The sequence below is a fragment of the Equus asinus genome, chromosome 9, assembly GCF_041296235.1.
Source record: "Equus asinus isolate D_3611 breed Donkey chromosome 9, EquAss-T2T_v2, whole genome shotgun sequence".
Lineage (NCBI taxonomy): Eukaryota > Metazoa > Chordata > Mammalia > Perissodactyla > Equidae > Equus > Equus asinus.
In genome coordinates, this window is record NC_091798.1 from 4973105 (window position 1) to 4987218 (window position 14114).

A 14114-nucleotide genomic window follows, 5' to 3' on the forward strand; every position below is an offset into this window, starting at 1 on the left:
TCATACATCCTTCTGTGCATCAGCAGTGTTGAGTTGCAGTCAGCGGCTGTGCTCTGTCTTGGTGGGCTCTTGGTGGCAGCAAGAAAACTGAACACTGTTGACTCAGCTGAGTCTCTTTACAGCCGCTTCCTTATTTTTCAACAGGGATTTCAGTCTTGTGTGTTTAGAGAGATGGTGATGCTGTCCGTCAGGACTTCCAGATGGGAAGATCACATTTGAGGGGGGAAGATAATGAGTTTGAAATACTCAGTATTCATGGAGAAATACATAGCAAGACTAAAAATTAAAGACTAAAGCTTAAGAGAGAGATTTAGATTGAGACATTATCTACATATAGGTACATAGTTGAAGCCATGGGAATTGGTGAGGTTGTACACTGAGAAAAGAGGGTCTAGGGCAGAACCTTGGTGAACACCTCCAGCTAAGAGGCTAACGATGGGAAAATAAGAAAGAATAGTCAGAGGTGGGAAGAAGACGTGGTGGATACTAGCCAGTAGAAAAGAGGCCCTCAGAAAGAGTTGTACTCAATACTGTAATACTTTTGTGAAATGGAGAGTAATGAGGATTAAATAATTAACACTTACTTATGTTGTACTATGATACGTGTTTGTATGAGGACCTAGCTGTGATTTTTAGTTCTTTTGATTTGTAGCATCTCTCTTGCATGAAGTATTTGTTGCATTGGTTGTAATAGAAATTATCTTTGAAGATGACTTTTCAGGTAAAGTGATTTGTATTAGCCATCATTTAAAATGCTTTTTATTATGTTATGGAGAACATCCAAGAGATATATTTTAGTTCTAAGGATGTGAAAAATAATCAAAATCCATTTGACATATCCAATAACTAAGTGTAGAAGACAAACGATAATGGATAGCTATTGACAATTAAACTTGCTGACAGTTCAGCTGTGTATGACCTTTCTTGCAATGTTGATTGATATATATGTAGCATTTTAGGTATACAGAAGATATTTTTATTGTTGCCTTCTTCTTAAAAATTCTGTGCATAAGAGTAATAATTTATTATAAAATTTGTTGCTTTAGAATATACTCAAAGAAGTAAAAATTACCAATTAGAAAAATAGGAAACGTTTTATTTTTTTTAAATACTAGATTCAAAAGTAAAAAGTAGGTAAAGTAACATTTCAGAGCCTACACAATTAAAAATGTTTTGTTCAGCCTCTTCTCAACATAAGAAGCAGAAGACAATGGAATAATATCTTCAAAGTGCTGAGAGGAAAATAATAATAATAATAATAAATAATAATAATAATAACCAATCAGTTGAAGGCCTGAATAAAATAAAAAGCCTGATTCTTCTCCAAATAAGAGAGAATTCCTCTTGCCTGCCTTTGAACTGGGACACTGGCTTTTTCCTTTGCTCAGACTCAAACTGAAACATTGGCTCTTGGTAGGTCTCAAGCCTGCCAGCCTCTGGACTAAAACTGCACCATGAACTCTCCAACGTGCTGACTCACCCTACAGATCTTGGGACTTGTCAGCCTCCATAATCACGTGAGCCAGTTCCTTATAATACATCTCCTTATACATGCACACATTTTACTGGTCTGTTTCTCTGGAGAACCCTTTCTAATATAAGGACTGATGAGCGTCTGTAGGTAAAGTTTAACAAGCACTGTGACTGTATGAAACATTAAATATTAAGGAAGGGATAATTAAAGTAGAAGTGAATACAGAGCAATTAAACATAAGGTGGAAAGGGGTGATTGAAGCTGCACTCTGGTGGGTTGGATGGTGGCGCCCAAGTGATGTCCATGTCCTGATCCCCAGAGCCTGTGAGTGTGGAAATCTTATTTGGAAGAAAGGTCTCTGTAGATGTAATTAAATTGACAATCTTGAGATGAGGTCATCCTACATTACCCACATAGGCCCTAAATCCAAGAAGTCTTTATAAGAGACAGAAGTCAAGAAGACAGACGTAGAGAAGGCCACGTGAAGACAGAGGCAGAGATTGGAGTTATGCAGCCCCGAAACTGGTCACCTGGAGCTACCAGAAGGAAGAGGCAAGGCAGGATTCTCCACTAGGGCCTTCATAGAACACATGGCCCTACAGACACCTGAATTTCAGACTTTTGGCCTTCAGAACTGTGAGCAAATAAATTTCTGTCATTTAACCCTCCAAGTTTGTAGTACTTTGTTATGGTAGCTCTGTGAAACTAAGACATATTTTAAGAGCCTTGTGTTATTCAGGAAGAGAATAGAGATATTGGTTAAATGTAAACTTCTCATCAGGTGTGTATGTTAACGTTTTAAGGATAACCACAAAAAAGTAGAACTTAAATATATAAATGCAGGAAAAGGGGGGAATAAAGAAAATTTGATCAGTGCATTCAGAAGCAGAGAAGGAGGGGCAAAAGTTATAAAGAAGCTTAGGAATAACAGGGCAGATAAGAACAAAGTAAAGTAAAGAAACAGATCTAAACATGTCATGTAAATAGTACGGATGGACGAAACCTGGCAATTGAGACACCTTTTGCAGTCTAGTGAAGAAAAACCTGTAGACTGCTTCTCAGAATAACAAATGCCAAATAGGATTAAAGGAGACCAAGTGCACTGAAACATGATTTCAGAGTGTTTCAGATAGTTTTGACATAGTAATATATGTGCTTTATTGACACGTTGTGTTGCAAGCTCTGGCAGTGAGTCTGATTAATTAGCAGTATTTTGTGATATCTGTAATAACTAATGTTGATTGCTATTGGTTATAGAGTTATAGATGTTTTATTGTCTACATTCATAGATGAAGAAAATGCTAGATTTCAGTTAGAGCTTATTGAAAATAAAAATGATTTCCCCTCATCCAAGTTTCGCTGACCCCCTGATTCTGCATATGGATCCTTATCAAGAACCTGTGCTCTGGATGTCAGTCTTCAAGCAAAACTCTTTTCTCCCAAACAGCTACCCCTTCCCTCCAGTGACGGAAGGAAGGAGGCAAAGGTTTGGCATCTTGGCTGCCTCCTTGTGTCAAAGAACTTTTCCAAGGACGCTTGCTCCTTAGGTTTGACCGCCTTGGTGGGCTTGAGTTGCCAGATGTAGATCCTGGTGGGTTAAGAGATAACACCCCAGCCTTGACCACTGCTGCTTGACTCGCACAAGCACAAGTGCTCCAAGTAACAAACTCCTGCTTAGATTGCCTACAAATACTGAGGACATTTACCCTGTCTTAGAGCTAGAAGCTTAAAGGTAGGGCTGTGGTCAGGGCTCAAGGATTCAGCACTCAGCAGTGCTACCAGGGTTCCTTTTCCTTTCGATCTCTTTCCTTTGCCCTCATAGTTAGCTTTAACTTCATCCTAAGATTGATCCCCCTTTCTCAATGGCTGCTAGCAACAGCGGGAGTCATATGTTTCCTTGTTCACATCCCAGAGGAAACAGAGAGGAGGCCTCTCCTTCAAATGTAATTTGAGTTCTCACTTCTATGTGACTCATGTTTGATCGTCATCTGTCTCCCTCCCCGCTGGAGGTGGGGCGCAAGTAAATGTCACTTAACGGATATGGCTGTGTAGAGGTGATCTGTAGATGCTTGAATTAACTAAGGTTTCTGTTTTTGTTTTTTGGCAACAAATGGAGTTCACTTCAGACCCCAAGGTGATCCCATGGCTTTGCCTGGAAGTGAGGCAAAGCAGCCTGGAAACAAACTGGTTAGACAGAGTGTCCACATACCTGCCTACAGAGATACCCTTCCATGTCTTCATCCGTGTGCACCAGTGTAGACATTCAAGAAGGCCTCTTAGTTCTTCAAGATCAAGAACAGTTTCTGCTTGGAATGGGAGGGAATGGATCCCTTCTGTGTGTGCAATTTTCCATATTCCTCTCCTGATTCTTAGCATACTATTGACCCGATTTAGTTGTGTGTATTGGGAACTGTGGATTTATGTAAGTAAAAAAATAAAAGATAGTTTCTCAGAAAAGGGCTGATTGACATGAGATGTTAGTAAGCCTCATTATTCCAGGAAGAAAAAAGTGTACCATCAATTCTAACCCCAGAGAGTCCTAGATCTGTGTCCCAGTAGTCTGAGTGCTCAGGAATGTCAACATTGAAGGTTCAAATAGAGGGAGAGGAGTCGGTACAGACTAGGAAGGAGGGCTGTGGAGGAGGAAGAGGAGGAGAGCCCAGAGGGTGAGGACCTGGGAGCCGAGAGGGGCAGTGCTCAGCTGAGCCAGACCTTGCTGAGTCATCAGTTTGGAGGGGACGGAGTGTTCTGGGATTTAGCAGCACTGAGGTTGTTGGTGCTTGAGGTTGTTGGTTGAAATAATAATGTGCACCTGAAATTTCACAATATATAATATAACCCATTATGACCTCAAGTACTTTAGTCAGAGCACTTTTTGTGGAGTGGCTGCATGCTGAGATGAAAATGTGGTGAGGAATGAGGGGACTGAGGAGATGGGAACAGCAGATACAGGCAGCTCTTGAAAAAGTGGCAGTAAAGAGGAGTCTTTTGAGATATCTCTTTTTTTCTTCTTTATTTTTAAAAAGGAAGAGACCAGCAGGTTTAAATGAAAGGAAAAAGAAAAAGAGAGAATTATCATTAATATAAGGTTCCTGAGAATCAAAAAGGGATCCAGGTCATTTTTGCTGGCCATTATGGGAACAATTCCTGCCAGAAAGGAAAAATGTAATAGAAGTGGAGTAGGGGGAAAGAGGGGATAAAAAAATTTGAGGAATAAAGTGGATATAGGGTTAAGAGAAAATTAAAACTTACAAATAAGTTAAAAAATTGAGAGAAGAGTAAAACATTTCAACAAGACTAAACAAATGATGAAGATAACTAATAAAAAGAAGTAAGATGTTAGATTTAACATCTAATTTTAATGAAAGTATAGAAATAGGAAGAGAATAAGTTATATCCGTGGAAGTGGATGAAAGGATGAAAGCTACACATTTAAGTCCAGTAATGAACATTAAAATAAAATTAAGAAATTGAGAACAAAAATAAAGAATCGTATTTTTTCCTTTGTATCATAGAATTTAACAAAGGGAGAATAAGAAAAGACAAGGTAGAAACAGGAAATCTAAAGAGTAAGAAGATTATAATCTAGTATGGAAATAAGAGAGCAAATAACCAGAACATAGCTGACAATGGAAACATCTAAATCCAGGGTAACTAGTTGGGCTTATTTTTATTTTTACTTATTTTATAGGAAACAGCTGATAGAAAACATTACCCCAGGCAGAGCATTACCATGTAAAACAGAGAGGTCTTCGGCACCCACAATTTCCTGTCGCTTCTTGCTTAATCTCTCTCTGTCATTCTTCCCTTTCTCCCTTCATCAAGTAGGTAAAGCGTCCACTATGTGCCATACATATTGGAGGAGATGCTGGGTCTCACACGCCAGGAGAGACTCAGAATAAAGGGCCACTTGCCAATAGAGGTACGGTAAGTGGCAAAACAGATGTGAGCTCAGGATGCCATGGAAACGTGAATAAAACGCCAGCTCAGCCTCAGGAGAGTGAGAAGGTGTTTCGGAGAAGATATCTCAGTGGAACGTGAGGCTTAGGAGGTGGTCAGCAGCGGAGTGGTGGGATTGGTATTTCTGGTGGAGGAAACAAGACATAGAGGCTCAGAGAGCGAGAGGTGTGTTGGGCAACTGCACTGTGCGCCTGGAAAAGTCAGCCACCTACCATCATGTGCCCCAGCCCCGAATGACTGTCACAGCGGTAGCAGATTGTTGGGTCCCAGGGCCTGGAAGGAAACATTACCCACACAGTAACATGGTGAATGGTACTTATTAGGTGGGGTGTTTTCACTTTTAAGAGATGAGGGCTTGCATGATTTCTTTCACTCATTTGTGGAAGATAAACAAACACATGGACAAAGTGAACAGATTAGTGGTTACCAGAGGGGAAGAGGGGTGCGAGGTGGACAAAAAGGGTAAAGGGGCACATAGATATGGTGACAGGTAAAAACCATGGACTATTAGTGGTGAGCACAATGCAGTCTATACAGAATATGGAGAAATAATAATGTGCACCTGAAATTTCACAATGTATAATATAACCCATTATGACCTCAAAATAAAGAGATGAGGTCTTTTAAGTCAAGTGAATCAAGGTGGAGAGTACAGGCTGCTGGAGTAGGGAAGACAGATTGTATTTATTTATCTACTTATTCACTCAGGGAACTCTTTAAATACTTACATATTGTTTGTGCCAGAGTATTCTTCCTCTTTTTCCCATTACAGATGAGGTCTTCTTTTCAGAACTCGATTATCGTACAGCATTGTATTTTTGCTTATGTGTCATCTTATTTGATTTTCATAAGAGTTCAAGAGAAGGCTTAATCTTTGTTCAGTGTTCTCATGCTCGTCACGTCCGCACCCCTCTCTTTCCACTTGAGCAGTTTTCCAGGGCTCCATTTAGGTACCAACTCCCACTACAGCTGTAGCACTGTGTTGCTCTTTTCCTTCCTAAGTTTCTAAGCGCACTTCACGTTGGTGCTTCCTACCACCTTGTGGCCATTTCACTTCTGTGTCAGGCGTGCCTCTTCAGTACATTTAGGGGTTCAAGATTCAAAACCAGGGTGTTTGGTTCCATTGTATTTCTCTTTGGTACTTAATGTGTTTCTGAGCATTTAAGTTAATATTCTTTGAGGTGAGGATTCCATAATTGGTTGTTGTCAAGGAGTAAATAAAAGTCTTGTTACTATTTCTGGACTCAGCAGGAAGGGCCCTACAGAAAAAAAATTGAAGTTAAGTTTCTCTGTAATATAATAGTTTTTCAGCTTTATCGAGGTATAATTGACAAAATTGTAAGATATTGTAATACAATATTTTATATCATCTATAAATTCACATTTTCGTGATACATTCTAAAAACTTCCTGACACCATAACTAATAAATGCGAAGAAGTCAGAGGCAATGTCCACTTCTGAGTTTGGCAGGTAAAAAAAAATCAGAAGTAAAATGATTTTGAATTTGAGCAAAATCACTATTGACAAATTTTAATGGTTCATAATTACATAGGTTTTTATGTCATACTCTGTACTTAATAAACTGCTTCAAGTATAAGCAACTGATATTAAGTGTTGAAGTAGTGCCACTTAATCACAGACAGTCATCAGTCTTCTTGGGGAGTTTTTTTAGAGCTGTTAACATCATTTTCATTGTTCAAGTTATTTTTTTAATTACAGGAAGAGATAAATAAAATAAGGATATGCAGTATTAAGTGGTTGTGAAAATCCCTTATTTTCTCTTTCTGATAATGAAAACTGCTGCTTTGAACAGGAACTTGAATATCTTATTCTTATTATTGCATATTCTCATGCAAATGTTTTCAGAGACCTGTTATGGATCATGATTTGGTGAATTTGGGGAACAGGGACATACTTTTGCTGATACAGTCTGTTGCTGCAATTTGTTTTGATCATCAGTTGTTCCCAGCCTCTTAGTGGGCAGGGATTCCTTTAAGAGGGTTTTAAAGCCCTCCTTCGTTACGTGTGATAGATGTTGCTCCACGGTTGCACTTCCTGCTGTGTCTTTTTAGTCTTAGCCATTGTGGCTATTCGTGAACTGCTGTTCTTCCAGGTGGACAGTGACACCACTGGAGCAACAGAGAGAGAATGAAGCTGGGGAGTGGGAGCTGTTGGGAACTTGAGGTGTGTGCTGGAAGTGTACTGCCAAGCTGTGCTGTCCTTCATGCCAGAAATCCCCACGGCCCCAGACTGGATCACTAGGACAGGCTGCAGTGACACTCATAAAACTAAAGGAAAGGGAATTAATTTTTTTAAGCACTCAAGAGTAGAGGGATTATTGTAGACTTTTTCACATATATAACTCTTGTGAGATAAGAATTGTATTTCAGTCTTTGTAAATTAGTAAAAATTGAAGATCAGAGAATTGAACCTATGCCAGCTGCTCAGCTAGTAAGCAGTTGATCTAGAATTTGGACCCCAGGTCTTGCTGGTTCCATGACTATGTTGTTTCCTCTTTACACTGAATGCTCTGAGATCATAGGGAGGACGGAGTAAGTCCCAGAAAAACGAATGAATGTTTCACAGAAGACAAGCGTACAGATTCTTTAAATAGTCTTGATTTGGCGTTTTCTTCATGGTTTGTGTAGCAGTGTGTTTTGAAAAATAACAAATGAAACACTTCAAACCAGTTCTTTGATTGCTCCCTATTTGGATATGGTATTGGAAGTTTTCCCAAAACAATGAGGTTATCATAACACATCGCCTAAATGCTTATGTTTTAAAATAGCGTAATTATCTGTGAAACAGATATCACTGGATGCGTGAACAGTCGGCCTCAGAATTTCGGAGTTCCACAGCGCCTGACTGTCTTTCAGTAGTTGACTCCTAAAAGTGCGGCATTGGCTTTTTCCTCTCTATTTAATTTGATTGCGAAAGGACTGAAGTTTCAGGATGCAGAAACTGAGGAAGAGGATGAGTCATAGTTGTGGACAGTATCAGTCACAACAGATTGTGAAATCATTTCTCCCCCACTTACTGTGTATTAGGAGACCTCTGAGAGAAGTACGCTCTCATTGCAATCCCTCACCATGATAGTAAGAGAATTTGGGGGAAGGTATTAGTCAAACGGGAAGGATAGAGGTAACATTTCTCTGAAGTTAGTGGCATCTCTGCATTTTACAGTTTCCTTAAGTAGTGTAAGCAGTTTCATTTCTTTGCTAAGCAGTGTGCTTCAGTGGGTGTGGAAGGCAAACGTTTTCCCGCTGGTGTTGTCTTCATATAAACTCTTTATACCCTTTGTTATTGATTAATACTTATGTAGTATTTTCATTATTTATTTGCTTCTGGTGTTACCCTGGTGTGCTGTGTTCCCCTCTCCAAGTCCTGGCAGTGACTGCCTCCAGGAGGCTTGGGCCTGCTGTCCTCTGGCACTGCGTACTGGCAGTCTTCAAACTTACGTTTTGTGACTTCTTTCCTCCTCTGGACTGCCCTTCCTTTGCATTTCAACTGATTGTAAATGTGAGGATGGGAATGGGAAGAGCAGCCAGGGGTGGCTTCTTAAGATTTACAAAGGGTGCCAGAGCTATGATGACCATATTTGCAGAATCAAAAATTGAGGACCTTGCCCTGACACATTCAAATATGCTTAGAGTATTCGAAACAAACTGTCCCCCCAAATCTAGAACAATGGCCGTGTAATTTGTAGTCCCAAAGGATAGTCTTGGTGTCTTCATGTATCTTGTTAAACTAGTGAATATGGTACGTTATACATGTATCCTAATGTGGCATGGTAGAGTAATTTTCACCAATAAATATTAATTAGAGGAATAATCTATTTATTCTAGTTTCATGTTGTTTTAGCTACTTAAACTTGCACATATAAGCCAAAACTGAACTAATTTCCTTAGACACTACTTAAGAAATTTGTTCAAGCATGCTTGAATTTCACCAAGACCGCTTGGTAACTGAATCAGAGATTAGTTTGGCTTCCTCATTTACCCCATGCACAATCATCTCCTCCTGGTGGCGGTGGTGGTCGGAGGTGGGGTGTGGAGAGACGAGTAAGTGCAGATGAATGAGCAGAAGTCACGAGTAGGTCAGTCACCTGGGTTTGTGGGGGTTTTCTGTCTTTGCCTTTTCTTCCTCCTCTCTTCACTAACCTACACTGGATAGTATCAGTCTTTTTTATTTTTGTTAATCTATAAAGTTAAGCAGAATTTTTCACTGCTTTGTTTTGCATTATAGGTAACGGTTTAATGGAGCGTCTCTCCCTGTACAGATACAGATTTGGATATATTGTGCTGTCCTCTGTGGGTGTATTCATAGTTCTGTTGGCAGTGAGCTGCTTGAAGTGCTTCAGAGCTATAGTGGAGCACTTTGATATAGACTTGATTGATTTCATTTATCTTGAGAAAAAATTAATTTTTTCTTTTCTGTTTAGTTGCTGATCATCTGGGCTGTGATCCTCAAACACGATTCTTTGTCCCTCCTAATATCAAACAGTGGATTGCTTTGCTACAGAGGGGAAACTGCACATTTAAAGAAAAAATATCACGGGCTGCTCTCCACAATGCAGTTGCTGTAGTCATCTACAATAATAAATCCAAAGAGGAGCCAGTCACCATGACTCATCCAGGTAAACCAAAAAGGCTGTAGATTTTATTATTCCTCCTAGAAATCATTGCTTTATAGGTAGGCATTCTACCTCCGCTAAAACCATATCATTTCAACATAATTCTATTATTGTATTTATTTTTGGTGTTACCGTTTGTCTGTTGAGATGCATGTCTTTTTCCCTTAGTTGAATTTTTTTCTTTTTCTTAAATAATGACCACAAGAGCCTGTAACTTTGCACTTATTAAGTAACTGGCTGTGATTGAATCTTAGTCATTTTACATTTCTGTATTTCATGTGATAACTTTGAAAAATACTCTGTTAGATTTAGAATCATTTGTCCAGGTTATGTCATGGATTCTCAAAGATTACCTGTTTGAGAAAGAAGCTTTTTTATCTTATCAGGATAAATGTTGAGACTGACTTAATAATTAATATAATTACAGTAGTAACAATATTTCTTCATTTCTTGTGGAAACAGGATATTTATAATGTAACTTTTAATAACAATAGTTTCAATTTATTGAGCACTTACTATATATATGTATGTAGCAGGCACTCTGCTAAGGGCTTTTTTTGGTTTTTATTTTTTGGTAGACTTTAGTTTTTAGAGCAGTTTTAGATTCCCAGCAAAATTGAGTGGAAGGTACAGAGATTTCCCATATACCACCTACTCCCACACATGCCCAGCCTCCTCCATTATCAACGTCCCCCACCGTAGTGGTACATTTGTTACATGGATCTCATAGTTTACATGAGGGTTCACTCTTCATGTTGTACATTCTGTGGGTTTGGACAAATGCATAATGACATGTATCCATCATTATGGTATTATTTTCACTGCCCTAAAAATCCTCTCCTCTGCCTATTCATCCCTCCCTAACCCCTGGCAACCACTGATCTTTTTACTGTCTCCACAGTTTTGCCTTTTCTAGAGTGTCATATAGTGGGAATCATAGAGTATATAGCCTTTTCAGACTGGCTTCTTTCACTTAATAATACGCATTTAAGTTTCCTCCCTGTCTTTTCAGGGCTTGAAAGCTCATTTCTTTTCAGCACTGAATAATATTCCATTGTCTGAATGTACCAAAGTTTATCCATTCAACTACTGAAGAACATCTTGATTTCTTCCAAGTTTTAGCAATCATGAATAAAGCTGCTATAAATGTTTGTGTGCAGGTTTTTGTGTGGACATAAGTTTTCAGCTCCTTTGGGTAAATAGTAAGGAGCACAACTGCTGAGTTGTATACTAGGAGGATGTTTAGTTTATAAGAAATTGCCAAACTGTTTTCCACAGCGGCTGTATCATTTTGCATCCCCACCAGCAGTGAATGATAGTTCCTTTTCCTCTATATCCTGAGCAGCATTTGGTGTTGTCAGCTGTTCTGTATTTTGGCCATTCTGATAGGTTGTTTTAATTTGTGTTTCCCTGATAACATGTGATGTGTAGGAGCCTTTTTATTTATATTTTCTTGGACAGCCTTTGCCACTTACCCCCTCTTACAGACCGGGAGGCTGCAGCAGGTGAGGCAGAAGAGGGCTCAGACCCATGCCTGTTGATGTCCTTTCAGGTCACCAATCTCCCTCTCAACGTTGAAGCCTACATAAAGTTTAGTGCTGCATTTGTAAAAATTTTAAAGATTAATGACTTATTTAAAGAATTAACTTTTAATCATATAATTAATTTTTACATAATCGATATTTAGATAGTTATCTTACAAAGACCTGTTCACTCTAATTGAGTCATTGATACTTTTGTGTGTATCTTGATAGAATAATGCAGATGGATTTAAATTTTATTGCTCTGTGACTTGTTTTCTTCCTTTCAAATTAAGCCTTTTAGAACTAACATGTATTTTTTCTAATTGCAGAAGTAATACATGCTCATTAAAAAAGCCTGAAACTAAAGAAAAGCACAAAGAGTAAAATAGAGAGCATGTGTGATTTTCATCATCCAGAGATCACCCATAACTTTTCTTCAGGGAAACCTAAGGAGGATTAGGGGCAGTCTACCCTAGCTGGATGTCTGTGTAGGACACTGGATTCAAGACAGTGGTTTTTTTGCTGTGGTCTCAGAGCAGGCGCCAGTTTGCTCTCCTCAGCTGTTTTAGAGGAAAGAAAAACAGTTTGAAATTTTGGATCTAATCATTCTATAGTGATTTCTTCTTACTGAAAACATGAAGAGAATGGAGAGGGAGAAATTCTAGTGAACAAAATATGTTTTTCTTTCCCACTGATGTTATTTTACACACAAAACCAGAGAGAAGTAGCTTGAGTGAGAGTCTTTAAGTATGAGAATATCTGAGGATTCTAAGAAAGGGAAAATTGAGAATTGAAATTGAAATTTTTTTTTTATTTTTAAAATGATTTTTGTTTAAAATTGTTCTAAGTAGATACATAGGAAATTAGAAAGGATGATGTAAGAAAGTAAACTGGTACAATAGCTAGAGAAATTTGACACTATTGGATATTGTTGAAGAACTCATACGTTGTGATCCAATAGTTTCACGCCTAGATACATGTTCTAGAGTACTTTTCAAACTTGAATGAGCATACGGATCACCTGGGAATCTTATTAAAATGCAGGTTCTGATTCATTAGGTCTAGTATACAGCCTGAGATTGTTTCGTTTTAACAAGTTTCCAGGTGATGCTACTGCCACTGGTCCACAGATCGTGCTTTGAGAAACAAGGAAGTAAAGACAGGAAAGCTAGGTTTTAGTCCTAGATTTTCCACTGACTTCCTCTGTGGCATGGGTCAAGTTGCCTCCTGTGTGGGAAGGCTTCTTGTGACTCTCAGTCTAACTTGGAAAGGCCATGAATCTCTGTCAGAGAGGACAACAACGTAGAAAGTCTGTATGCACTGAGAGCTTGCTTTCCTGGCTCGTTGAGATGTCACTGCTGCTCTCTACCTCCACAGATCCCCAGTGCTGTCCATGTGAGGTTTAACGACCCTTGCATCAGAGTCACTAGATGCCCCCCTACAACCTGTAACTCCAGATCTCAATGAGTGGACTCAGAGATCCATGTTTTAGCCCTCCCTTGCTCACATGTCAGTTATGTCCACCCTTCATTTGAGTAAAGAAACCTGTGTTATGCGTTGTAATATGAAGTGATCGGAGTTGAAAAAGAAAGACCCCTGCATCACACCCTCAGTGAGTTTACAGTCCAAGGCCCCTGCAGTCTGCAGAGTGCCTTTTTGTGCCCTTTTGACAGTATTGTCCTTTTCCTTTCATGTTGTCATTATTTGCATACTTGACTGACAGTAGGGAAAGGACTGCAGTTTACGTTAAAGTTCGTGTCTTATCTTTCCGTTCTCCGCTGTGGTCAGCAAAACACCTTGAACAAATAAATCTGTGCTGCATTGAAATGATTTCATGAAGACTTTTAATTTCCTTGAGCTTTCTTTCCATCTAAGGATATATTTTATGACTAATTTTAAAATTCCACATTGCTAAAGATCAGTATTTTGTTTTCTTGCCTTGTCAACAATGTTTCAGGAGCTTGCTTGTGTTTGTTCTAAAGAACGCCCTTCATCTGTTGACTGAAGGACATCTTTCCCAGGGCAGTGTCCATGACTTCATTGACAGGAAAGACCACTCCATTTGTGGTTTTATTTGTTAGCTCTAGTTAGCTGAATGAGTTCTTTGTAATGTAGGTAGCGGATATGTGGTAGTATAAAGGGGAAGTTATTGGCTCCTGGGTAGTGCACATTTGTCTGAAAGTTAAAGATTTATTTTCCTGGTTTAAAAAAATTTATATAGACTTTACTGTTACTGTTTAACAGTCGTAAATTGTGTCAAATCATTGTTAAATTGGGCATCTCCTTTATAGTTTTGTTTGTATGTCTATAAGAATCCACGTATATTGTTTCCATTGTTAAAAGGAAGATGAGGTAGTTTAGATAAACGTAACCAAATAATGTTGCTTTTCTGTTTTTCTGTCAGTCAGCAGTATCTAATGCCTCTTATTGTTCCTTTGACTGACTGGACAGAATTAGATGAATAGCTCTTCACCTTTTTCCCATCGTATTCTCTTAAAAAAAACTCATCTATCTCTATATTTA

General features: G+C 38.8%; 1 protein-coding gene across 7 annotated transcripts in view; it reads left to right on the plus strand.

The window, feature by feature from the left end:
• The window catches only part of RNF130 (ring finger protein 130), a 115089-nt gene that overhangs the window by 20366 nt on the left and 80609 nt on the right, over window positions 1–14114 (plus strand). For all 7 annotated transcript variants that reach the window (XM_044777137.2, XM_070516911.1, XM_070516906.1 and 4 more), the window contains exon 2: window positions 9877–10071. In XM_044777137.2, coding sequence (XP_044633072.2) covers window positions 9877–10071 — 195 coding nt within the window. The remainder of the gene's footprint in view (window positions 1–9876; window positions 10072–14114) is intronic.